Here is a 25914-nt window from a genome sequence, read left to right as displayed (position 1 = left end):
TACAACATATTACAACCATGCAAGAACGTAAATGGCACAAAAGATGAATATATTTTGAGGCACATGAAAATGAATGTTGACATCTCTTTTGTAGTTTGAATTTCAGTGTTTGCAAAAATAATGCTAAAATGTAGTAAAAAATCTGATGTTTTAGAAGGAACTGGTTTATGATACAAATCCATTGAAAACTGAACAATCAAAAAAACCACTGCAAATAATAAAGGAAATTGTTAATTTTGGTGTGCATCAAAGTCCTCTTAAATAAAAGCACTTGTTTCCATTCTTTGGGATCGTATTTCAGTTTGATAGACTTGATAAATGCCTGTAATTACATAAGAACTGCAAATACATCAAGATATATGGCTGTGAATGCCACGCTAAACTTATATAATGTTATGGAAAAGTATCACAGTGTTTACTGGTTTTTCATTCCTTTGCAAAGACAGACTTGCAGTTTTAGATCATGTTTCAATGATGGGTACAGGTGAAATTTTGTATGCAGGGAAGGACCCTTTATTTCAAACAGAAAAATGTATTATTTACTGTTGTTCTTCTTTCCATTAAAAGAAAAAAAAACAAAATTAAAAACAAACATAAAATGCCTCTAATCAAAAATGACAGACAAACTTTCTTTGGAAAGGGGCTGATGTGGAATGAAATGGATTTGAATCATCATTTCTCACCCCTGTTGATAGTGGTCCTTTCAAGTCAGAGTTTAGGTAGATTGATGGAGCTGTGTGGGGAAGCTTGAATGCAGTGGGCCCTCCCCCTATGTATCTGGCCTGTATAAACAGAAAATTTTAGTTTCTGTGCTAGCAGAGCATTTTCCATGTGTAATCATCAACACTGTTAAGTAAACAGTGCAGCAATTAAAGACAGTATTTTAGAGTGATCTACATTTAAGAAAATCTTCTTGCAGGTATCCCTCAGCACGAAAAACAAAAATCAGCATTTTACAGTTATTTTCCACTAAGGATTAGAGCCAGACTTCACAATAAGCGCTGGCTCAGTCATTCTGCCTCCAGTGAGTAACTCCATTTTCAGCTTACCTCCTGTATTCAGCACCCTGACTATGTGATTCAGCAATGACATTCCTAGAGCTACCAGTAATCCTGTTATTGCTTTGTCAGAAATGCCACAGAGGGATGGCTGCCCTTTGGTGTATGTCTGATTATGGAGCTCTAGGAAAGATATGGCAGCATTACCCCATTCATCCCGTGTCACATCACTCAGGGAGCTCAATCACTGCAGAGTGGTGCTGCAGAAGTGACAGCATCTTATACAAGGAAATGATAATACTTACTAGCTTTGTGTAAACATTTAATCTATCTATCCTGCCAGGAATCCCAATTCTTTCTGCCTCTGGAAGTTTTCAGGTGTGAAATAAGTTAGTCTCATATGTATGCATACACTCTTTGATGCTTCAAACATAGGCTGTACAATAATACATTTCCATTCAATATTTGCCACTAGGTTGAAAAGACAGGTTGTGGTTTGGCAACTTAAGGCAGATGTGTCTATGACAAAAAACTCACTTTGTAGTTCAGTTCTAACACTACTTTGGTAAAATACAGGTACTAGGAAAAATGATCATCAGCAAGAATCAGACTACAAACCAGCTGTTAATATATACATGACATTTAAATCTAATGAAATCCAACTTGCTTTAATATTCATTAACTAAATCTAAATGTCATTGTTCTATGCTTCTATTCATTACATTTAAAGTCAAAGCTTTGTAAGACATAAAAAAGTAGTGGTTTTGCCACTAGAAAAAGAAAAAATTACCTTTTCTGCATTTACAGTAAAATCTGAGGCTAAAAGACCACCTTCACTGTGGTCATGGCCCACCTCATACATGTTATAGGATGGATTGCCGATTTCTACGTTGATTCCTCCATTTATCATGGGTTGTCTTCTGATAGTTTTTGTCCTACAATGCATGAACACAGAAAAAGAGAAACTAGAGAGTTTTCCAGTAATTTTTTGGATATTACGTTTAATGTCTAAAAGCAACAGGATGAAAAAGTGTTTCCTGCAGAGACAACCAGCAAATCCTTCCACTTTCCAAGCAAAGTAACAATCTGAGTCTATGTATAGATCTCCCAGAAGCCGGAGGTAGAATGTTATTGTTTCTCTCAGTTTGACTGTAGTGGTGTGAATTCATACAAAGTGCTAACTTGTTGTCTAATAACCCTGACTTCCTCTGAGTATCTCCAGATTTCCTTCACTTCCCAAGGAAAGCCTTTAAAATTCATCGCAGATTCCCTGCAGGAATGAAGATGGAGTGAACCTGAGTCACTTCACTTCTATCTCAAATCGGTTGCCAAAAATCAGCTGTAAACTGAGGACAAGCAAATGGTTTCATTACAATGCATTAAAAATGTATGAATTTCTCATAGCTCCAGTTTGTATTCCCTGCCAGTGGTTATTGGAAAGTTGAAGTTCAACTTCATTTTTTTTCAAGCTTTGGTAGAAGATAGAGTCTTATTTTTAACCTTGAACTAGGTATCAGTAAAGATAAGTGATTGAGTTGAATTGTTTCAGTTGCTGAATTCATTTCTTTTAGCTAAGGAGGTGATTTCAGCCTGAGCAATAGAAATAAACTCAAGAGGGTAATTTTTTCCAAATGCAATATGTTCTCCAGAATTACAAGGGAATAATAGGGAGGTCACAGTCAGGATGATAACAGCAGAGTCCTCTTGTTGGTTGAAAAAGCTGCAGTCAGTGTTTGAAATCCAATATACTAAATGGTCTGTGTTTTTAAGAAACAGCATAGAACAAAATATTTTCTAAAATAAGCACTTGACTGTAGCTTACAAGTGCTGAACAACTACACCTACTTTAGTACCTGACAGTCTTCTTTGAGGAGATAAAATAACCCTAAAATATATTTTCAAAGATAATTTTAAGAAGAAAATTCTTTATTGAGGCTAGTTCTATTTCTCTACTGAAAATCTATTATTTAACAAGTGAGCCTCAATAACTTAAATAATTTACAGGCCAGCAACTGGTTTTCAGGATTTGGCCATCACTAAAGTTTGTGTTTTAGGTACAGCAGCACATAATGACATCCACAGAGCCTGGCAGGGTCAACATTAATACCAGCATGGACGGGGAATGTATTTATCTTGTTGGCTTTATAAAAAGGTTTTAAAAATTAATGCTTACTAGTTTACACCAGACTTTGCAGGGGAGATGCCAGATCATAGTAACTTAAAAGATTCTTTTAGCCTGGAGGACTGAAACAGCCACGTAAATGGTCACATTTGCAAAAACAGCAGATTCATCACATATTTCTAAAGGACTTAACAACAAGACATTATCTTGGTTTCAAAGGCGGGGTAACAAGCCCCAGGAGAAAGCAAGACAGCTGCTCAAGGCCAATGAGCAGGACAGCTACAACCCTGAAATAAATGGTTTGCTGTCTGATTCCCGCTCAGGCCTTCCCTAGCGGGCCACGTCCTTATTACCAGGAATCTTTCCTTGTTAAATCTGCATCACCATCAACATCAGGTTCTTGTTTCTCTGAACATGAGAAAATTAGCAGCTCTCTCAGGTGTGTGCATGCAGCAGAAACACTCCCTGCCTCCCTGGCCACCCAACATGGCCTTTGAAGAAATGGTCAAAGTCAAAAAGTCTAATACAACTGCCCAAGTTCATCATCAGCTCTAAGGCAGCTAAATTCAAGGCAATAAAAACAATCCTGGAATTTGGCTCCTATACAAGATACTAAAGGAACACAGTAATGACAACAAGGCTTGGGACTCTACAGTAAACACTTTCTTCATTGTTTCCATCTTCACTATAACTTGAACAATATTAATTATGTGGTTTCAATGAAATACATTAATTCTATTTATTAAGTTCTCTAAGTCTCTGGATAAAGTTATTAACATTTGTTATTAACAGCCTTGGCAGGATGGAACAAGATGGATAAGAACTGCAATTTTTTTTTCTAGTGTATGTGGAATATAAGTATAAATAATAGTCGTGGTTGTTCCAGCAAGAACCAAAATATAACTAACTGCATCCAGAAACAGGTTTTGGATCATTTGTTGTGTAGCTTTTTTTGTGTTTTTTTCGTTTGGTTGGTTGGTTTATTTTTTAATTTTTAGTATCTACTCAACATATATAAAGTGATTTTTTGTATAGCAAAAAGATGCACATACTTTAAAGATTTGTTTTTTACCTCATATGTCAATATAAAATTACTTACCTTCGTTTTCTTTTGCAAAGAAATAGTCCAATTACCAGAGTAGTGATCAAAGTCACCAGTAAAACCAGAGGAACAATAATTGCTATGCTTCCTAAAATAGAAGGGAAATATCATTGAATACTCATGGCTTCACAGCTGTAAAACAGTCAAATTAACCAAAAAAGAATAATTTCCCGCACCAACAAATGCAATTTCATGTGATAAGCTTCACTGATTTGAGATTTTAATGCTGATCAATTAAAAAAAGCAACCTCATTACAGATAATAGTGTACATACAAGTACTTTTATAAACAAATCAAGAATTTCCTCTTTCTGGATACCAATATACTTTGAACTAATTCCCTGCCCTCATTTGCAGCAATACCCTGTGAAAATATGTGGAATTGCTGAACAGTTTGGCCTCTGACTGCCACCATCATCTTCAGCAGTTTAAGTCATAGAGCTATTAATTTAAAATATTCAGTAGACTTGGCTTTGATTGAAGAATTCATTAGCATTTATATGTATTTACTATTTTTATTTGTGGAAAAACAAAAAGTAGTGAACAATATTAATTTCTAAATGGTTGCTGCATTCCTGCATTTTACTGCATTGCACTTGAGAGCCAACAATTTTGTTATGTTGATACAGGCAATGACAAAAACTATGTGCTTATAACAATAATGCTTAATGCAGCAGAAAAACAGTGCCCAGATCAGACAGGGATGTTAAAGGCGAGGAGGGAACAGGGAAGAAGCAAATGGGCTTAACATTATTTTGGCAGATAATTTCACTGAAATGAGACTACCTGCAAAAATAGAGTCAGCAATTGTGCCCTTTAAAGAATTTCTCAGCCTTACTGTAAGTACACGGTAGTTAAGAAATACATGCAACAAATAATTTTATGTTATAAATAATCTGGCCCTTATAAACTACAGGACTCCAGCATAAAGCCAGCGTAGAATGGCATGTTTAATATCACAACCCTTCACTGGTGGAAAACAAAAGTATTGCTGGTTGTTTCATTGGCTCCATTTACTGGTTTATTAAAAAAATAAGCTCTTGGCAGTCTCTGCTCTACATTAAACACAGTCTAAATAAAGAATTGAAAAATGCCTTGAATTCTGCCTGAAGGCTTACTGAAAACCAAGTCAGGTTGTCAGAGACACAAAATGAAGTGCTACTGAATAAAAAACTTGAAGCATCCTGAGTTCACTTCAGCTTACGAAGATTCAGCATGTAAAGGACATTACAACAAGGGCATTTTAAGAAAACATTTGATAAATAGCTGGATTAAGTTCTACTTCCCCAAAATAAAAAAACAAACCAAAACAGAAGAAAAATAGGTTAATTTTGTCTTGGCATTTAAACTTCCAAGAAAAAAACCCCTTAAAAACAGCCCACCAGGCATGAATTGCTGTTTGGTAACCATGGTGCAGGCTGGGGTCTAGGAGAAGCCATTTCCCAAATTAGAGCAAGTATTCCCTCAGCATGAAATACTGATCTAGGTTCTGGCTGCTTTTTTGCCTATTTCCAGTTTTAAGTGTTCTTTCACTTGTCTGGATCGCTGGGAAGATTTCATCTAAGCATCAAGCTGACCTGAATAGTGGGTAACTCATTTTACTGCTCCACTTGGGCTAAAAGTGATGGAGGCACATACAGCAGGGTACTATCAGCATACTCAACACTCTGCAGGGAGCTTTGTCCAGTTTAAACTGCCAATAGTGTAGCAAAACCTTCCTTTTATGCTCACAGATGTGTTTAAAAAAAATACGACAGGAGCTATTCTTACTTCCAGGATGATTTTCACAGTAGGTAAAATTCAAACCTCTGCAGACAGCCAGTACAAAAGTTATGCACCACTTACAGCTCTATTTTTTATGCTTTCAGTAGGACTTAAATGGTCAGAGGTCTCACACTAGTTCTCTGCACTGTGCTGATATCACCAAATGCTTGTCACTTGATACATGTTTTTTAAGAAAAGTGCAGTTAGCCCTTGGAGCAGTGAGTGTACAGCATGGCCTGCATCCAAACCACCTCATGTAACACTCAGTGGCAATAAAAAAATCAAGAAATTCCTACATTTGGGTTTTTTTTTAAAGAAAAAGACACAGGTAACCAGCACATTTCACTATACGAAATCACATTCTATAATATCACCAGGTTTAGATTTCTAAACAGAGGCAAATTTGACAAGTAATAGCAGTTAATTGAAGGACTTACTTGTACTGATATTGTCAGACTTGCTGCTTTTGGGAGCTGGCCTCTCACACTGTGTGCCTGACCAGTTGGCTGAACATCTAAAAGGATCCAATTAAGACGGTATAAAGTTAGTAGATGTCAGCTATTTACACAGTAACCTTTTAAAGTGACCACCAGCATCTTCTCAAGAGCTACACAAATGACAACAGTGATTCTACAAAACCAACAAGAAGCCTCATGGAAGGAGTCAGCACAACTCTGCCATGGCTTTTACAACATTCTGAGTGCATTTTTAGTTTAAAACTAGAGCTTTGTGTCTTCAGTTCCTGTTTTTACCACTGCAATCTTCATTCCAGAGTCCTTTTCTAAAATTCTTGAATAATAAAACAAAAGGCTTAATCAAAAGTATGTAACATTTTATCCTATCATTTTAGATTTTGAACTTTATAACTAGATATGTATTTGCAGAAATATAAATACGTGTGTGTCTGTGTGTAAGCAGGCATGGGAGTGAAAGCATCAAGAGTTGTCCTAAAGGGACAGAAGTCCTAAATACTGTTTATATTCAGAATATGTGCTCCAGGAGGCAGGTGCCTGGATAAGCACACAGCTATTCTGCTATAATTTCCTTGTGTGAATATCAATAGGTAAATATTTCTTCCATTAGGATTCAGAACACTCTCTGTGCATACAAGCAAACACAAGGAGTCCATGGATGCAGACTCAGCAAATCCATCAAAAACAGAAACAAATACCTGAATGAAATTCAATTGCTTATTCATCCTGCTGTAAATATGATTAAGTTTACTACAGAACCTCAAATTCTCCTTGTGGAAACGGCAGCAAGTAGTCACTTTTCATCTGCCTCTGTTGCATATTGTGCAATGAATCATGTTTTTTCTAAGTATTTTTGAATTATTTATGAATTTCAACATGAGTTATCTTTAGGGAGATACAATAGTGTTACCCTCACACAGTTCTAAGAACTCCTGCTACCTGATGCCTTTCTAAAGATTTAACAAATTGCAAAGTTTAGAGAGCAAGTTTAGAGTTTAGGATGCTTAGTGACTGACATTGTTCTATACTAAAAGAAGGTTTGGAAAGATACAAAATATTCCAGGCAAAACCAGTGCTATTCTTACAGGAGACACCCAGCCAGCTTTGCTGGGGATGCTTTTGACTCTTTTACCTTGGCAGATCACTGCAAAAGAATGGTTTTTTTCTCTCTTTGCTCCTAGGTCTATTCCAACACAACCCAACACTCAGATAAATCTCTTTACTGGGTTTCATATTAAGCTTGAACTTTTTTCTGGACACTAATTTCATTTTTGGTACGATGGGCTATGAAGGTGCTTAACTCAAACTCTACAGAGGGAAGGCACAGATAGTCTTTAAAAACATTATTGATTTATTTTTACATATTGATTGTTTATTATTGCTAGTTAATTCAAAAACTGTCACACAATAGCTAAATTGCATTATAATTTAGAATTCTGCATGTTTACTGAAATAAGTTTGTTTACTTAAATAAATATGGCAAATACACAGTTAAGTTTCCTCACTGCAAAGGAACCCCCAATTACCAATTAATTACACACATTAGGGTTCACAACAATATATTTTATAGCTGAACTCAACTGACTTTTCCACCTGCTTATCACCACTTGAGCACATTCTAAGTCACAGGGAACACATTACTTTAATCTTTAAAAAGATACATCTGCTACTTTTTTTTTCAGATCTCTTTTTAGCAATTATATAAGATAAAAATACTTGCACTGACAGCCTACCTTACTAAGATACTACTTAGGGAATTTGTTTTTTAGAAATATCAGTCTTCAACCTACAGCTGCAAAATAAGTATATCCATTCTTGTAGAGAAACACTACATATCTTTATATTTAGAATATTCTACTGGACTCCAAGCTGATGGTACATGACAACCATGAAATAAAGTCTTTATATTTCTTAGTGAAGTTTTGCATCATTGTTGCTTAGGATTCAGCTCATCTGATTAAAACTTGTTATGAGAGGCAATATGCATTTAATGCTACACTTTTTGAAAGGAAAAGATTTATTTGAGAGTTGGACAAATCTGAACTCTGTAGTTAAATCAAGATTTCAAATGCTTCCACTGTATATAAGAATAATTGTGATAAATCTGTCTTAAAACAGTTTAAAGAATATAAGATAGTGAGACTAGAAAAAGAATCACCATAAGCGCATGAGAAAATTGTGTATAATGTGCAATTATGTTCTCCAAAATCTTATAGCAGGTATGACATCACAAGATCTGGTAAAGAAACAAATCCTACAGGTTTATATGCAATAACCAGAGGGAATAAACTAAGACAAAAATATTGCAGTTCTTTACCTATCTTGGCATTTTAATTGTAAAAATCAGCAATAATGAAATACATTTGAGGCATTTGATAGAAGTCTCATAAAAACATCATTAGTTGCCACTTCATTTTGATATTTTCCAAATGCTTGCTGTCTCCAATAAACTTCAAAGAGACTGAAGCTGGCAGGATGGCTGTCATTTCCTTCTAAACTTTGAGGTAAAACGATTGCCCAGCAAACTGCTACAGATTTGTCTTGGGCAGACAGAATAGGAAAAGAAATAAAGCCCAGGGGAAAGTTGTGTTTTCTGCATGGAAGTTTGACACAGAAAATTGGCCATGAGCAGGTACATGAATAATGATGGGCTTGGGACATAGACAACTGTTCATGTAGGAACATGGGAAATGAGTAGGTCTTAACCAGTTTCCATTGTCTTCAGACAGAAATTGTTCTTAATAACATAATATGTTGTTATATAACATAATATTAAGAACATAAAATGTTCTTAATAAGCATTTTCTGGTATTAGGACACTGAAATTCAGACTGCTCAGTACCTGGCATGGGAAATGACTCCTGGTTCAACTTAATGCACAGTAGTTTGTACCTTTACAAATAATTTGGTGCCAGGAGCTTTTGTTCTGTACCACTGCCAATAGCTGTACGGTCAGACAGGGCATTTGCAGTATGGCCAAAGGCATTAACAAAGCTAAACTACATAAAGCCACTGGTTTCACATTTATATTATCACAAACTGGAAATAAATAACACTGAAAATGCCTAATCTGAGCTACCCAAACAAATACAGATGGAAACAGATGGGGAACTTGCCAGTGAAGGACAGGTTGGAGTCAGCTGAGTGCTACAAGGTGCTACAGTGAACATCTTAAGGTGCAAATCCCCAGTTCCCAACAGAATCAGTGAAGGATCAAAGAGCAGCAATATCACAGAGAATGAGAGTGTGAAAACTGAATGTGAAATGGAATAAATAAAGGCTGTACACAGGCTGCTGCCAAGGTCATTAATAAAACTATGCTACAGCTCTCTCTGTTACAGTTGAGTTCTGTGTTTAGAAAGAGATGCCTGCTTGGGAAATGCCTTCTGAAATACAGGATGCCTATGCAACTGGAATTATTTATGTTGAGGAAATAATATTACAAAGAGAGATGTTTTAAAAAACTTTAAATTGAGATGATAAAGGTGTCCCAGTTGTAGTGAGGAATATTTAGAATGAAGATATTTACATTTCAGAGATTGATCACGCTGTTGTTACAGAATCTATTCATGAGAGAAAATGCCTCTCTCCTCTGTTTCTGTATAACTATTACAGGTCAATGTGCTCAAACACTCTAAACTCAATTATACGGGCACTTGACCAAAAGAAACCATTTCACTATGAAATGTCTGAATAAATAGAAAAAAAACTAGTAAAAAGGGTAATTTGGTGGCAGTGTGTGTGGTTTTTTTAATTTTGTTTCTCTTTTTTCCTCCCTTTTTTTGTGCTGTGGGCATTGTCATAAAAATATAATACAGCAGGCATAATATGCAGTTAAAAGTGCTTTTGTAGACAAGTGCTTTCCAACTCAATATACCAGTGTGTATCCAAAAAATGACAGAAAGCAGTACTGAAAGATTATTCTAGAAGTGTAACAGAATCTGTGTGACATTCCTTACAAAGTAGAGGTGGAAAGGGAATTGAAAATATTTCTTATTTATAAATGATATTTCTTCATTATACAAAATAATTTTCTAACTTTTCTTTTTAGACAAAGATAGTAATATATAGCAAAACATCCTCATAAAAGTATCCAGCCTCATTATTTAACACTTCCATTAAAATTTCACTGGAATATGTCTTATCATTAATATCAAAAGTATTTGTAAGATAAGAGAACATCTGGTTTACAGTTATTACTATCTGTATTAAATTACATTGAAAGACATAAATCAAAATAATCCCCTTTTTCACCGAAGCTATAGCATGACATAGGATGACAAAAGCCTTGAACAAAACCAATATAATGAATTTAGCAACATTTTGTAGGTATGCTGTGCTCATAGAGGGAGCTGATATTATAGAGTTAAACCCACAGATAAACCCTTAAAGGTACAAAGAACTTTCATAACAATGAAAGACCAAACAACCCACCCCAAGACTGATCAATAATGGCACATTCTGTACCTTCTGCTATATTGTAAAGTATAATTATTTTCAAAAAATAACTTTTCCATAATTATTTTATACATGAAGAGACCACATATTAGTGGTCTAATTAGTTTTGTCTAATGAGCATCACTTAGCATCCTTATAAGGAAAACAATGTAGAAGCTAAGGGGTAGATACTTTAAACATTACCTGAAATAAATACAGATTACCTCATAACCCAATAAACTGAGAATAGGAAAATTGCATCATTCAACAGCAAGCAAAACAATAAAAAAATTACTTTTGAGGAACTCAAAAACATCTTAAATTTAGTCACAACATACATGAAAAAATGTGACCTTAAACATGACTTTTAATTTGTGTATGACGTTAGTATGTACAAATCATCATTCGCAGTTGCTTTATGGTGATCACTGCAAAGGAACAAGCATTCAAGTACAACTCAGCCTCCTTCATCCCAAGGTAAGAAAAAGAAGTAACTGAGGGTCATTAAACACCATGCTATTAGCAATGTGTACAGTACAGATGCTATAAAAGTAGTAATAATGAAATAAATATATAAAAAGTATGCATGTCTAGATTACTACTGAAGCTGAAATTTCAATAAGCAACAAAGAAATGGAAAAGAAGAGACTGAAATGGCAAAACAAGAAAGGAATGAGAAATGACTGGATCAATATAAGACAAACCATGTTTTTCTCTCCTCACAGAGGCAAAGGAAGCAGAAATGTACAGCAGCAAATACTATATAAGTTTTATCTGAATCATGGGCAAAGGATATCTGCATTACAGCCTAGTTAGTGAATGTTCAATGAAAAATATACAAACTCCTCTTTTCCAAGATCATCCCATTTCTTCCTTTGACAACCATTCTTCAAACATCTTTTTGCATTTAATACTTGAACTAACACTAGTTTGTTATACAAAGTGAATGAAAGATCTTCTGTAACACAAAGTTATAACCTGCTGATTATGTTCAAATCCAAGACATTTTTAACAAAGATACTTTCAGTTGAAAAAGAAAGCTCTCAAAGAATAATGCTGTGAAATTCCTGTTGCAATTGTAATTGGGGAGCTCATTAAATATACCCCAGGAAATCACATGGAAAACACTTATTGCAAGAGACTCCATAAAATTTTCTGTTCTGAGTTGTGCTGCCTCTCAGGGTTACCACTGCCTTCCCCTCTTAGGCAGGCTGCTCAATCCTGACATTGTTCTACACCACAGTGGTTTTTTCTACTCAGCCTTCAGAAAGTACCAGTCAGGAGATTGCATGGTATGGGCCCTTTCTTGTCCACAACTGGATTATGTTATGTACTTGAACCTCTTTTTGAACAGAGGTTTGCCATGATGATGAGTTACATTTAGTTATAAACTTGGGTGTAATTGCAGCACAATTATAAACTTGGGTGTAAGTTGCACATGTACTTACATAGAAACTGTTCATATTTGAAGATTTTTCAACATGAAAGGAACGTCAGGAGGAAGGTACAGCATCACAGGCACACGAGATGGAGAGAAGTTCCTCTGTCAAGAGGAATCCACTCTTTTCCTTCTGACTTCTGTCACCTAAACACACACACATGCACGTGCACACTGCCCCCCTACCCCTACATTACCCCCAAACACAGTGTCCCTCTCCAACCCACTGGATGTAAAGCTGGCCAGAACAAGCTGGAACACTGGACCAGGTTGTCCAGAAAAGCTGTGAATGCCCCATCCCTGGAAGTGTTCAAGGACAGGCCCGATGGGGGTCTAGTGGAAGGTGTCCCTGCTCATGGCACAGGGTGGAACGAGATGAGATTTAAGATCCCCTCTAACCCAAACCACTCCATGATTCTATAAGAACATCTCTCTTGCTTATTTCACTCCAGTAGGAGTTATTTTTTCTAATTTATCCATGTACACTTCCAAATTCAAGCCTTGTTATCACTTTTAAGCAATCCCACAACTTGTTCTCTCCCCATTTGGTCACTATTGTCTTTAACCTATTACTCCACCAAAATTCTTTATTTAGAAATGAAGTAGTTTATTCTATCTCTACTTTACACTTTTCAATTTCCTCAGTTTTCTTTCAATCTCCTGTATGGTATGTACCTTCTCATTACCTATCCAGGATGACTTACTCTTCATTACAGAAGAACTGATGTTTGTTCTAATACTGAAATACAACACACACAACCTGAAGCCCTCTGAACAGCCAACACATCTATCCACAGGCAACAAAGGTAACGCTGTTCTTTGTCCTCTGATTTTCTCTCTCTGTTTCTGATGACACCTAGGAAACATTCCAAACACACAGAACAGAACACTCCTCTACACAGAGAGTAACCTAAGTAGGAATAAGTTATTATCCTATTAATTAGCCAGCACACTTTAATCTTACTTGTTTCACCTGCAGCATTGCTCCAAAGCACATTAGAGTGTTTAAAATCTCTTTTTTAAATTTAGTTGGGTTTAGATAAGGATCAATGTTATTTATATTGTCTAGGAGTTTTGATTGTAAGCTTAGAAAATACCCTTTGTTATATTTCTATAATGTCTAGTGTTAGGAGTTATGATTTAATCCCATTTATGTGCAGATAATAATAATAATAGACCACATCTATGTGAAGATGCAAATAATATTAATAATACAAATAAAAAGATGAGATTAGAGCAACCTATAGTTATGGCAAAGGTATAAAAGAAACAAGGGTGAGAGAGGGTAATATTTTGTACTAAAGAAATTTATACAGCACTGCCTATGTAACAACCAGTAATGACTGTGTGTACTCAAAAGTTTCATTTTTTTCCAGCTCTTTCATTGGTATCACACTGGGTATAATCTCTCTTTAAACCTCACTTTTCTTGCAGGGATATATATACAGCTAGATAATTAGTGAGAAGGAAACAGAGAGGTAAATAAAGGTAATTATTAAAAGACAGACTGTCTGATAGAACAGATGGAACTGACAGTTTGTGAAATACATAGAAAAAACATTTCTTGCTTATTTCCCATCTGAATCTCATCTCCTGTTCATTTTTTTTGTCAATTCATTTGTGAACTTACTGGACCAAATCAGACATATCTCTATGCTTCTAATGTTATTCACATCACACTCCCCCAACCCATCAGTGAGTAGCCCTAAAGAGATCCTTAAAAAATGTAGTATGTGAATATTAAAATGACAGTAAGTAGATATAACATCATGCTACCCTAAATGGTACATTTTTCAGAAAAAGTCAGTACCTCAAATTTTAACATTCTGAAATTCTCTCCCAACCTTTGTAATTGAGCAAAACCAACAATAATGCAGGGGAGAGGGGGACGAATAATCTTTATGTTCCTAAAAATAATGCTAAGAATTAATAATCTAGATTGCATAGGACCTTATGTCTAAAGAGAAATCACAGTACATTCTGAATATTTTAAAATCTGAAAGAGCATTCACTGAAACTGGCGACTGCCTTCACAAACCCTTCTTTTTTTGCTTGCCTATGTGCAGCCAGAGTAAGGCCTTAATTATTCCTAAACTGGTTAGGTGAAAAACACAACTTCTCTACTTCCAATGTGCAACTGATATTGAGAGAGGAAGATAAAATAAAAATGTACTCTAACAGTACAGGTTGGTGAAAGGAGAGTCTGTTCTTACAGGTTTCTGGTTACTCTGAATAATTATAGCTTTAGGACTGCCCTTTAGAACAGATAAATCTTATTCTCTATTGTCTTTACTGAATGATAATAAGGGTTTGATTATGTATAAAGGTTGCAATCTCAACTGATGATGGCTGTTCCTGCAGAATGACAATAAACCCAGGCATGTCCTATTTCTTCTAAAAATCACCCACCCATGAATTAGACACTGGTTAAGGAAAATGTTAACCATTAGATAAGTGTCTCTCAGACCAGAGACAGATGCCATACATCATACTCACCCACATGGCCACAGGTGAAGGTTGGAGGGAAAAATAATTTTCCTTGCAATGGAGCAGAATTTAACGGGAAACATCTTTGAGATTCCTGTTCCCTGACACAATGATTATTGGGAAGCATGGGATTCATTCCCTCCTTCCATGTGCCTTCTACTTGCCAGTGTCAGGTTGATAAACTTATAAACAAGCTCCAGGTAAGAAGCACTTTGGGACGAGAAAAAAAGCAAAGGTGCTAGGAACAATGGGAGCTTGAACTGAGTTTGGCAAGGAGAACTGAGGCATGTGGAGGTACATTTCTTTCTCTGTCATGGTTAACTCTCTTCAACTCCATCAAACAACTATTTGCTTCACTTTCTTCTCTAAGCCACCTTGGCTTTCTAAAGAAAGCAACGACTTAGAAGTGGTGATTGTACTAACCCAACAGTGAGCCTACAGAGACAACAGGAACATGATCTCTATCTAAGCTTGCATTCAGAATGTGAATTATCTATTAAAGTTTCAATTAAACTTAAACTTCTGATTACCAATTCACCTGAAACCATTCCTCACACTGAAGAGAAACTTGAATTCAACCTTTTCCACTTTTTTTTATTCCATATTTCTTCTTTCCCAGCTTAACAATAACTTTAATTAAAAACAAAAAAATCCAAAACTATGTCAAATAACCCTGAGAAGATGAAAGTGAAAGGACTGCTGAGTCCTTTCATCATATTACTGATGTGCTTTACTGCTTTTCTTTTTACTTGAGTTTAGATTATTCAGTCTATAGCACAAGTATCAAATAAAAACAGCCTTAGGAATACTGTCACAGTCAGAATATATAATAAGTAAAGAAAATAAGTTAATCACTATGTTCAAAATGTTGCAATTCCTTCCTGATATTTTTCTGTGGAAGACAACATTATCAAAGGGAGAAATGACAGCTTTCATCAATAAAACAGTCCTTTGGGTACCAACATTACACTTCTTGAAAGGAAGAAAACCAAGACTAACACCACTTTTGTACAAGTCTAGGTTGCTTTTTTGTTTGTTTGTTTGTTTGTTCTGTCTTCTTTAAGCCTTTTTTTTCCATTTTCCCACAATTTTATATTATATGTGCAATATAAAACTTTATAGTCAGCAACATGTTCTTCTTAGGGCTGCATGATTCTGAAAACCCAAGTATGATGCACAGATACAAACAACTCCAAGCACCTGTGTCCCATACAATGCTGATCAACAGACCCACTTCATATCTTCCAAGTGGTAATCAAGAGATTATCTCATTGCCAATGGATTTATGATACCTCAAAAAATCAGAGAGTTTCATTGCATGAGAACATTGACAAAGGAATTTGTGACCATATTTAAAAAAAAAAATAGATCATTCACCCTACCTAGTCACTGTCATTGCTACCCACCAGACACCCACATCACATCCCTGCAGCATTTTATGTTTTCATAAGCCATGCATTTAGATGAGATAAGTTTAAAGCTGTTTGAGTTTCATATTCTAATACAAGTCTAGGTCTTTGGTTCATGGTTTCACTTCTGACTTTTGCCTCACAACTGTCGAGCAAAGCAAAGACAGGTATTTCATATCTCTCTGTACAACTGCCTTACAGGATTTTCAAAGACTAAGGTTGTTTCTTTCCCTGATGAAATTTTCTCTTTAAGAAATAGACCTAAAATCTCTTAGAGAAATAGAGAATACAAACGTAAGAACTTTTTTTTTAAATCAGAGAACTCAAAGTTATGATGCAGCACACATATTTTTATTTAACAGTTTCTATTTTACAGCATTATTTCTATAAATTTAACAACAAGACTTATGAATACAAGCTAAACTCCTGAAGTGGTACCTAAATAGCTCTTCTGCTCCTTTCCCTGTATGGATAAGAAATAGGAAATCAGGTTTGGACTATAGAACACGTGCAATGTCACTGCTAAACTTTATGCTATGTAGGATTAACTTGGTAAAATATCTCAAAATATGAGCAATAAAAGCCAAGCGGCATTTTTAGTGTTTTTAATTTACTTAGTAAAAAATAAAGCTTTTTATTTCTTCCTCTAATGATACAGACACTCCAGATGTATGTTTAAATATACTCATCAGTGCAACTATCAAAGGGTAAGTGTGTATTATAGAAATGGGCCCCCAGATTAAGTATATATTGTGAAATGTATGTGAATGTGCATGACTTGAACCAATGAACTGTGGCCTGGAATGATGTCACAGAATGTGCAGCATTAAGTGGAAGGTTAAACCTACTTGCATCTCGGTTCATTAAACGTGGTTAAAGTGCAAATTCCCTCATTCTGACAGTAGTAATCACAAGGGTTCACTTTCTGGTCACAGCGCTGACTTTTAAACCCCACAGAGCATCTGCAGAATTTCAGTAAAATAGACCTATATAAATATTCTGCCTTTGCTGAACATATTTTAAACGCATTATATATAGTGATGGCAAGACACGCACATATACACACACACAGATTCACAGAAAACAAAATTAATACTCCTCTTTTCAGGGAAGGTCCATCTGACAATACTGAAAAGTTTACTCATCAGTGCTGATCAAACAGTTTTAAAACAATGGGCCTATACTAACTGATGAGTCCTCAAAGTATTATTGTCAGATGTACTATACATTTCTATTGATTGATCCAGATTACAAGGGCCTTAAACATTTTCATTACCATTTTTTTAACATTGTTTATGGTGTTGGTATATGCTACAGCACTTATGTATTATAAACTCACACACAAATTAGGGTATGAAACCTTTTTCCCTTGAGATGCTATGGTGTTCCATGTGAATTAGAAAAATACTAAGTCAGTCTTATAAGGGAAAAGAAAGGAAAAATCACAAGCTTCCAAAATAGCCATTCTAGGTGTTTTAGCAAATGAATCACCAGACTTAGTCATCATACTTGAGTCTTACATATTACAACTGTGATATTCTCCTTTTGCTATGATTTATCAGTCTCTAGTCTTAAATTGAAGACATTTTAAGGAGGTACAAAAAGCAGGTAAAATGATCTCAATGAAAATAATAATAAAAAGACAAATAGGCACTTAAAACATTTTCAACTGAATAAGGGCTACCATGCAGAACTAAATTACATTGTCTTTAGCCCCAAACCTACAAACATCTATTGACAACTTTTCAATGGTACTGAAACTACAGGTGTGTCCCTTTGCACATGTGAGTGCTTCAGCTCTCACAGGGAGGAACCACTGACCCATCTCTTACACTGATCAGGTTACAAAATCTAGCCATTTCTCTATGAAACTTCCTTGAGAGTCTGAACAAAACAGGTAATCTCTTTTAAGGTCACCTACCACACACATATCAACAAAATGAAGGATTGGCTGTAGCTGTATTTACAAAGTTGTAATGCCAGATCCCTTTGGGCAACAACTTACTCATGTCACCCAGGAAATGAGACACTCGAGTTCGATTTTCCCTTCCAACAACTCTCTCTTCCAACCTGGAGGGTGCTTTGACCTTCAGATTGTTTGGAAAAGTGGAAGACCATTCCACATTGAGGCTTTTCAGCAGTGCAAAAGAGATTGGATCATTTAGTAGTCAAATAGTAGCAAAAAAACCCAAGGAGTATGACTACATAGCTCAGTGTAACTGAGAACAGGAAAGAAATTAATTTCTTGCTACAGTGACTACTTCAGTATTTTTATATTGAGCAGCTGAAAAAGGAGATACACCATAGCTCTCAAGAAAGGACTAGAACGTAGGCTTTTCTACCTCTTACAACAGTACTTCACCAGACTACAGAATCCCATTTTCTTTGGTATTTTATGTCTGGGCTTAAGAAACCATCCTGAATTATTCTCTCAACCACGGTGCAGGAGGGAGAGCAGAACCTCACCTCAGAACAGCCACACTACTGTGGGCAGGGTGAAGGTTAGGGCACAAATCAGAGATACACAAGCATTTCCTCAGACCCATAAGGGAAATTAACACTGGCATTATTTTTCATACTCTCCAGCCATCAGGAGGAGTGTTTTGCCCCCAGATCTGACCATCTTTAGAGGAGAAAAGACTTTAATCCACCTTTGAGAAACAGGGCAGGCAACCATCCTATGCTTCCAGACTCCATTCCAGAACAAATGCCTAAACAGGCTTTAGATCTGACCTGAAACTATTAGAAGTCTCAAAAGACATATCTTTGTACCTTATAGGCATTCACAATATATTCCTTAGTTATGACTTTCAATACACATTTTGCAAAAGGGTAGGCAAAGTCTCAGGTTACAGAAAAAGCTACAAAACTGTACTGTAAGTTACAACTGCAACCAGCACATTATACATCCTAGAGAGACCAAAAATACAGACACATGCGCAATAACTTTATTATTTGTTGGAACACAGGTATTATTGTTTATCCACACAGTGCAGGATACTCACAGACAGACAGGTATGTTTGTCTCTGGGTCCAGCTGACATGTACCACCGTTGTAACAGTAGCCATCACACAGCTGGCAGGTAGAGGCAATCTTTCCATTAGTGCAACTGGCATGGTTAAAAAAAAATAAATACAAAAAAGCTATCAGTAGTTAGTAAATCTGTGAATCCCCTTAAAACTGCCTACCTATTAAAGTACTGATTATGTGATATGTATGAGATCTACCGACTGCAAGAATTCTTGGTTCCCACTTTGAAAAGCTAGCACAGGCAGAGAGTTTGTTGCACAATCTTTCCTTTTATGAAAATAAGCTATTATTACACAAAATAATGCCTCAGGAATAGAGCAGCACATGTGACTACATATGCCTCCAATAGTATGCAGTGTGTCACAGACAACGCAGAATGAACAGCTTTCAACAGTATGGTAAAACTCAATTGTTAATTTGATTAATTTTTTTTCCAAGTGAAAACCTGATTAATCTCCTGGCCTTATGCTTCCCCCAGTGAAGAGTGCTCCAAAAGGTGGTTTAAAAAGGCAGGAGCCAGTGGGTTTTGTATGAGCACGAACCACACAAAGGAGTTGATCTGATGTGACCAGATCAGGGACTGTGTAAGAGATTCAAAGGATAATTAATTCACCATAATTGCAATTAAATTTTGAACACAATCACGCCCCCCTACACACTTACTTGCATACTATGTCACTGCTGTCCTTGTTTATTATGCAGTGTCCCCCGTGGCACCTGATGCACTTGTCCACTTCACATTTTGGACCTTCAAACCGTACTGGACAGACACATTCTACACTTCCATCATCAGAAATAGTACAGGATTCAGAATTCACACAGTAATGGTGGCAAACATCTGAAAGTAACAGGAAAGCTAATTACTGAAAGACATTAGGGACTATTATAGAAAAAAATAATGCATTACTTTCATGTTTTAAAAGTTACTATAATAGAAACAAGATGACAACTGAAGCTGGTGACTCACTGGCAACTGCAAGAATCAAGAATACCCCATAAACAGATATATAATATATTAACGATGTGATCTTGAGAAGTGAAATAGAAAGATAAATTCATAAGAGATTTTTTTTTCCCCTTCTAGTTGTCTAACCATTTATGGCATCATCCCACAGAATATAAAGACTACTGATGAGAAAAGGAGTAATGTTAATGTATTTAATGGGACGCTGACTGAATAAAAATCTTCTGATACATTCACATTATCATTAACAGCATTACACTAAACTGAAATTGAAACAATATTTTGAAATAATTAAGTTTTATTTTCATTTATCTAGATATTAAAATTTCATGAAGTTCTAATAATTATATATAAAGACATAATCCATAAGTTCCACAATATGCCACATAGTTGCTTATCTTTATAGACTGTGCAAGACCCCATTATATTGTTTAACTGCTTAAATGCCAGCAGGACTGAGATTTCAAGTAGTAAATTCTTTAACTCTTCAGAAGCACCAGTAACAGTCTCATTTTCCATACCTCTACAAAAACCAAATTGCCTAACTGAAGAAACTTCCAGAGCTACAAAATATTTTTTCATTATTATTATCTTTTTATGAGGGGGGTTGTTGTTTTGTTTATTTGTTTTTCTTCGTGTGTGTGTGCTTTGATTTTGTTGGGGGTTTTTTTGTTGTTGTTTGTTTCTTAGTTTTTTTAAGTCATCATTTAAGCTCCTTAGTGGGGCCCAAATCACTCAAAGTCTTTATTTCTCTGTTTCCAATACTTTCTCCTGTTCTGTGTAGTTAACATGTGTTGAGCTTTCAGTGGTGTTAGTGATGGACAAACAAAGTAATTGATATTTAAGATTTAGCAACTCTGAACTAAGCATCTGTATTACCTTAGAGTTAAGCTGGTCCATATTAATAAAATATGACCTTTCTGACAAAACCAAAAAATTCAAGCCCTTTGAAGCTCAGTACATGTCTAAGAGTGAGTCAGTAGCTGCTACAAGTAGGGAATGAAATCTTGGCACTGGCACAGGTTGCCCAGAAAAGCTGTGGCTGCCCCATCCCTGCAAGTGTTCAAGGTCAGGTTGGATGGAGCTTGAAGCAACCTGTCCCTTTCATCCCAGGCCATTCCATGATTTTGATTCTATGGAACAGCAACCTCAGCCTTGAGTATGGAAGTCTAAAATCTCCAGCTGCCGTTTGACCAGGGGCATGTTTTAAGCCTTAAATTAGAGACTACTAAAATATATACATTTTACTGCATATATTCAGGATGGATGATCATAGAATCACAGAATGGTTTAGGTTGGAAGGGACCTTAGAGATTATCCAGCTCCAACCCTCCTGCCATGGGCAGGGACACCTTCACACTGAACCAGGCTGCTCAAATCCCCACTCAACCTGACCCCGAATACTTCCCAGGGATGGGGCAGCCACGGCTTCTCCGGGCATCATTTTTGAGGGTATCTCATAAAGTCAGAAACACATTTTGCTTATGCTACCCTGTGCTCAGTTTTTCCCCCTCTCCAAGGAGTATGTACTGCTGGAAGAGTTCTGCTAAAGGACTGACCGTGACTGTTGGAGGAATTAGTTCTCTTTGATTATTCCATGTATAACTCCACTGATCTGTACAGGCTGTAGGTCCATCTGCTTAAGGAATCACTACTCAACAACCAGAGAGGCTTAAAAGACACTAAAGGAAGTTGTTCATTGTTTGTCATTCCCCGATTCAAGGTAGAGAATGGCAATTTGCAGCAGGGGGGCTGTTTTTGGAACAAAAACTACTGTAGTTTAAAAGTTAATATTGAGAGTCAATTTATGAAAGAGCAGTGCAAGGGGGAAATGTTTGCATGTACATTAGGACAAAAAAAAAAAAAAAAAAAACCAAAACCTAGAAATAGAAAGGTCATACTCTAAAACAATTATTAGGTTTAGTATTGATTGCAGTCACAAACACCTTTAATCTTCTGCTGTTTCTAAAATGTTTATGCTGTATTTGGGCTAAAATGACATAATTTTTTTTTTTTCCCTAAAGAAAAGAATTTCAATTTCAGGGCAAGTCACAGCTTGCAAGATCCCCATATCCACTTTGAATGATTGTAACTGCATGAAAACGTTTTCTCTTTTTTAGGTTGTTTGGGCCTTAAATGATACAAGAAATGAACTTTAACTACTCTTGATGTCTTATTTCTGGAATTTGAAATAGGGAGTTTTATTCAAATACATCAAATTCATGTGTATTTAATAACATGCACACTGTTAGTAGAATCCTATGTAAATTCATTCACTTAAATTTATTTCAGCAGTGCCAGTGTCTTGACACGGAGCACACATTTTGGTTATTAGCCCTTATGTGAACTAATCACAGGCGAAACTCTGCACTGGGTAATTGGAGACGATAAGTATGAGGAAAATAAGGTCTTTGCAAGCTGGTAATACTGTAAGCAAATGTCTTCTCCCTGCTATAAAAAAACCCTAATAATATTTTCAGCTTGAGAGCAGGAATAAAATACCTATGCACATTCATGTATCATCTTTTGCATATGAACTAGTTTCAATCACAGCAAAGAAAGACTGGAAAAGATATCTTGGAGGCAACCAATCTTTGCAATAATGCTACATTAATGTATTCCAACATGCATACAAAGTGAATGTGATTAATAAAGCAAAAAATCATGCATATGCATGAATAAAGCAAAAAAATAAGACGTGACTTTATATACACCTTATTAACTGTAAACCTGTAAAATTTCACAAAACTGTTATTGGCCACCAAAAAATACTCTAAAAGACTTTTTTTTCCCTAAAAGTATTAAGTTTAATTAACAAAAGCTTGATTTTATTTTGTATTTTATGAAGTGTTTGAGTCTTTTTATTGTGTCGGTTTCCCAAAGTGTCAGCAGACAATCCAAATCTGATAATAAGCACTGCTTAAAAAGTACCCATAAATTTACATTTAAATCAATTCTTAAAAAAAAAAATGTTTGCAGAAGCATTCAACTAGAAACAATTTGTTTGGTTTTGGGTAAGCCTCAAGTAAATATTTTTTCTTAATCTGTGTGTCTGTCTGTGCATGATTTATGTACTATACTATTTTCAAATACCCAATTGTGTTTGCAGATAGTTATTTGTGGATCCATGCAGTTTGTTTAATACCAAGGGGGAGAGAATCACCATTACTGCTGGTTTTCCATTCAAAGGTTTCAATTTATTTCATAGTCCCCCACCTGGAAATACATTCAGTTTACTTCAGTACAAATCCTATTTAAGATACAAACTAACACTTTCCTTGTTTGACAGACCTTTGTCTAAAACTAAATACTTTTTGTATATTGTAGATAATTCTGAACCAGACCTTTATAACAGCTAATTTCCTTTCCCTTTTGTTTAAATCTAGCCTTCTTTAGCAAATTCACTGAATGTACAAAAGAGCTGATGGCTTTCACATTTAATGTTCTATGACAAGCACTATGACAGTCTAATAAGACTATGACAGTCCTCTCTTTAGAATGCTACAGTCAAAGCAAAGTAGGAGTAGAAAAAAAAGCAGATGACTAAAAAAACATCATTCTGATCTCAGAAAAATAATCTAGTTTTAGCAGCTTAGGGTTACTTGTGAGTCATCATGTTGAAGAGACATGAGGAAGACAAACTAATTTTTAAATGAGTGACCGAAAGAAGAAATTCAATATTATGTTCAAATGTCTTGAGTTACTGAAAAGAAATAACGGTGAAAGAAAGAGAAAGCACAGGAAGAAAAGAAATACATATTGAGTAAGAGCAGAATCCCTATTGATTGATAATCTTCTCTCCCCTCTCAAAGAAGTGAAAAATTAGAGAAATACGTAGAAAGTGAGAAGAGCCTTTCTAAAGGCATGGAAAACTTTGGGAAACAGTAACTCAATGAGAAGAGACTGATGGGTCAGTGGAATGAAAAACTGGGGAGAATCTAAGACCTGAGAATTAAACAAGAGTAATATTTAGAAATCCTTTAGAATTTCAATACCAGGATGGGGCAGAAACCACACTCAAAGTGATCTTAGACTGAGCAAGATGAAGGAATATTGCAGTGTGAAGCTTAAAGCCATTGTCAATACACTACTTTCTGAGGTTAGAAATGAAAACCAAAGGTAAAGGATCAGTTTGAGAATTGTATTGGTTTGCAAAGATAAGAGACACCAGAAAGTTCTTTAACCAACTATATCAACATTATGTTTAGGTATTACATCAGCATAAGATAACAAATATGAGAAGTCGGAATGTAAAATTTTAACACAATTGTCTCATGTCTACTGGCCAAGTCATCTGTCTTGTAAAGCTCCACTCTACGGATTCATTCACCAAAATAATAAATAAATCACAAAATCAACGAGGTTGAAAAAGGCCTCTGAGATCATCAAGTCCAACCTTTGACCTAACACCACCTTGTCGACTAGACTACGGCACTAAGTGCTACATCCAGTCTCTTCTTAAATACCTCCAGGGATGAGATAATCAGAGGAGTCATCACCTCCCTGGGCAGCCCATTAGAATGTCTGATCACTCTCTCTGTAAAGAACTTCTTCCTAGTCTCTGACCTAAACCTCCCCTGGTGTAGCTTAAGACTGTGCCCTCTTGTCCTAAATAATCATTCCTTTCTTCACCTAGACGTGTAGAAGGATATTTCAGAAATATGTTCCTAGATCACCTGAATACATCAGATTCCATTCCCTCAGCAGTACGAATAACTTGGGGCTGAATTTACCAATGCAGTGAAAAAAAAAATCACCCAAGAGGGTTTTAAACTTCTATTCTGTCAAACTTTTATTACACATCCGGATTGAAATTTCGTGGAGATTACTTACAATACTGGCACCTGTCTCCTGTATACTCAGGCAAGCAGGTGCAGAAGGGCTGGTTCCCAGTGGTGACACTGCAGGTCCCCCCGTTTTGGCAGAAGCGCTCACAGACCGTCTGGTTGCAGTTTGGCCCCGTAAAACCCAGCGCGCAGTTGCAGGTCGGCCGACCTGTTCAAAACAAAGAAAACTATTTTATGATAAAAATAAACAAAAATTAAAACAGTAATCGGCACTTTAAAGATAGATTTATCATAAAGTAGCAAGTTTTAAGGTTCGAGCCCAACTACGTTTCTCTAGACGCTAACGGAACGCGGCTTTACAAACATTGCTTGAATGCAGAACTTTTAAAAAAATAAAGTGAGATATGGACACCTCAAAAGCTGCATTTTTACACTTGTGCATGTATCATCATTGGCTGTTTTATGAGAAGAAATAAGCTATTTTAAAATAATTGAAATTATTTTAAATAACGGTCTTAAGTACGAATTTAAGATATGAATAAACTCGCCAAATCATCCTGCCACGCTGGGTTCCTCCAGCTGCAAGGATAAATTTTTGTATAAAGCAACATTGATGTCTCTTTAGAATGCACTCCATTATTCCCAAATCTACAAACCTTTATATATAATCACATGAATATAGAAATATTTACTAATGCACTAATAGCTACAATTTTTACTATAACACAAGTATCTGTGCCTGTTTTGTTATCCCACCCCTCTCAGATAATGAATACTGCTACATAAAAGTGCTGTCTGGCATCAGGCCAAAGATGCCTGTAACATCAATATTCAATGTCTGAAAAGCAGCGAACACTTTGGGATGAACATTTGCACACAATGAACTCCGAGTCTACAGCTTCT

At 35.9% G+C, this 25914-nt stretch overlaps 1 protein-coding gene across 6 annotated transcripts in view; it reads right to left on the bottom strand.

Annotated features, from left to right (window-relative positions):
• Positions 1 to 25914, bottom strand: part of LRP1B (LDL receptor related protein 1B) — a 677950-nt gene that overhangs the window by 3717 nt on the left and 648319 nt on the right. For 2 of the 6 annotated variants that reach the window (XM_027695888.1, XM_027695890.1), the window contains exons 83-90: positions 25058 to 25219; positions 19924 to 20098; positions 19235 to 19339; positions 17078 to 17191; positions 6423 to 6499; positions 4220 to 4310; positions 1789 to 1933; positions 684 to 782 (exon numbers count right to left, since the gene is read on the bottom strand). In XM_027695888.1, the coding sequence (XP_027551689.1) occupies positions 684 to 782; positions 1789 to 1933; positions 4220 to 4310; positions 6423 to 6499; positions 17078 to 17191; positions 19235 to 19339; positions 19924 to 20098; positions 25058 to 25219 (968 nt within the window). The remainder of the gene's footprint in view (positions 1 to 683; positions 783 to 1788; positions 1934 to 4219; positions 4311 to 6422; positions 6500 to 17077; positions 17192 to 19234; positions 19340 to 19923; positions 20099 to 25057; positions 25220 to 25914) is intronic. The other 4 variants (XM_027695895.1, XM_027695893.1, XM_027695889.1 and 1 more) reach the window with 3 other exon arrangements.

This window comes from Neopelma chrysocephalum, unplaced genomic scaffold (assembly GCF_003984885.1).
Source record: "Neopelma chrysocephalum unplaced genomic scaffold, ASM398488v2 Primary Assembly neopelma1_103b, whole genome shotgun sequence".
In the NCBI taxonomy this organism is placed as follows: domain Eukaryota; kingdom Metazoa; phylum Chordata; class Aves; order Passeriformes; family Pipridae; genus Neopelma; species Neopelma chrysocephalum.
Note: the sequence above shows the minus strand (reverse complement) of the source record. Positions and strands in the feature narration are given on the sequence as shown.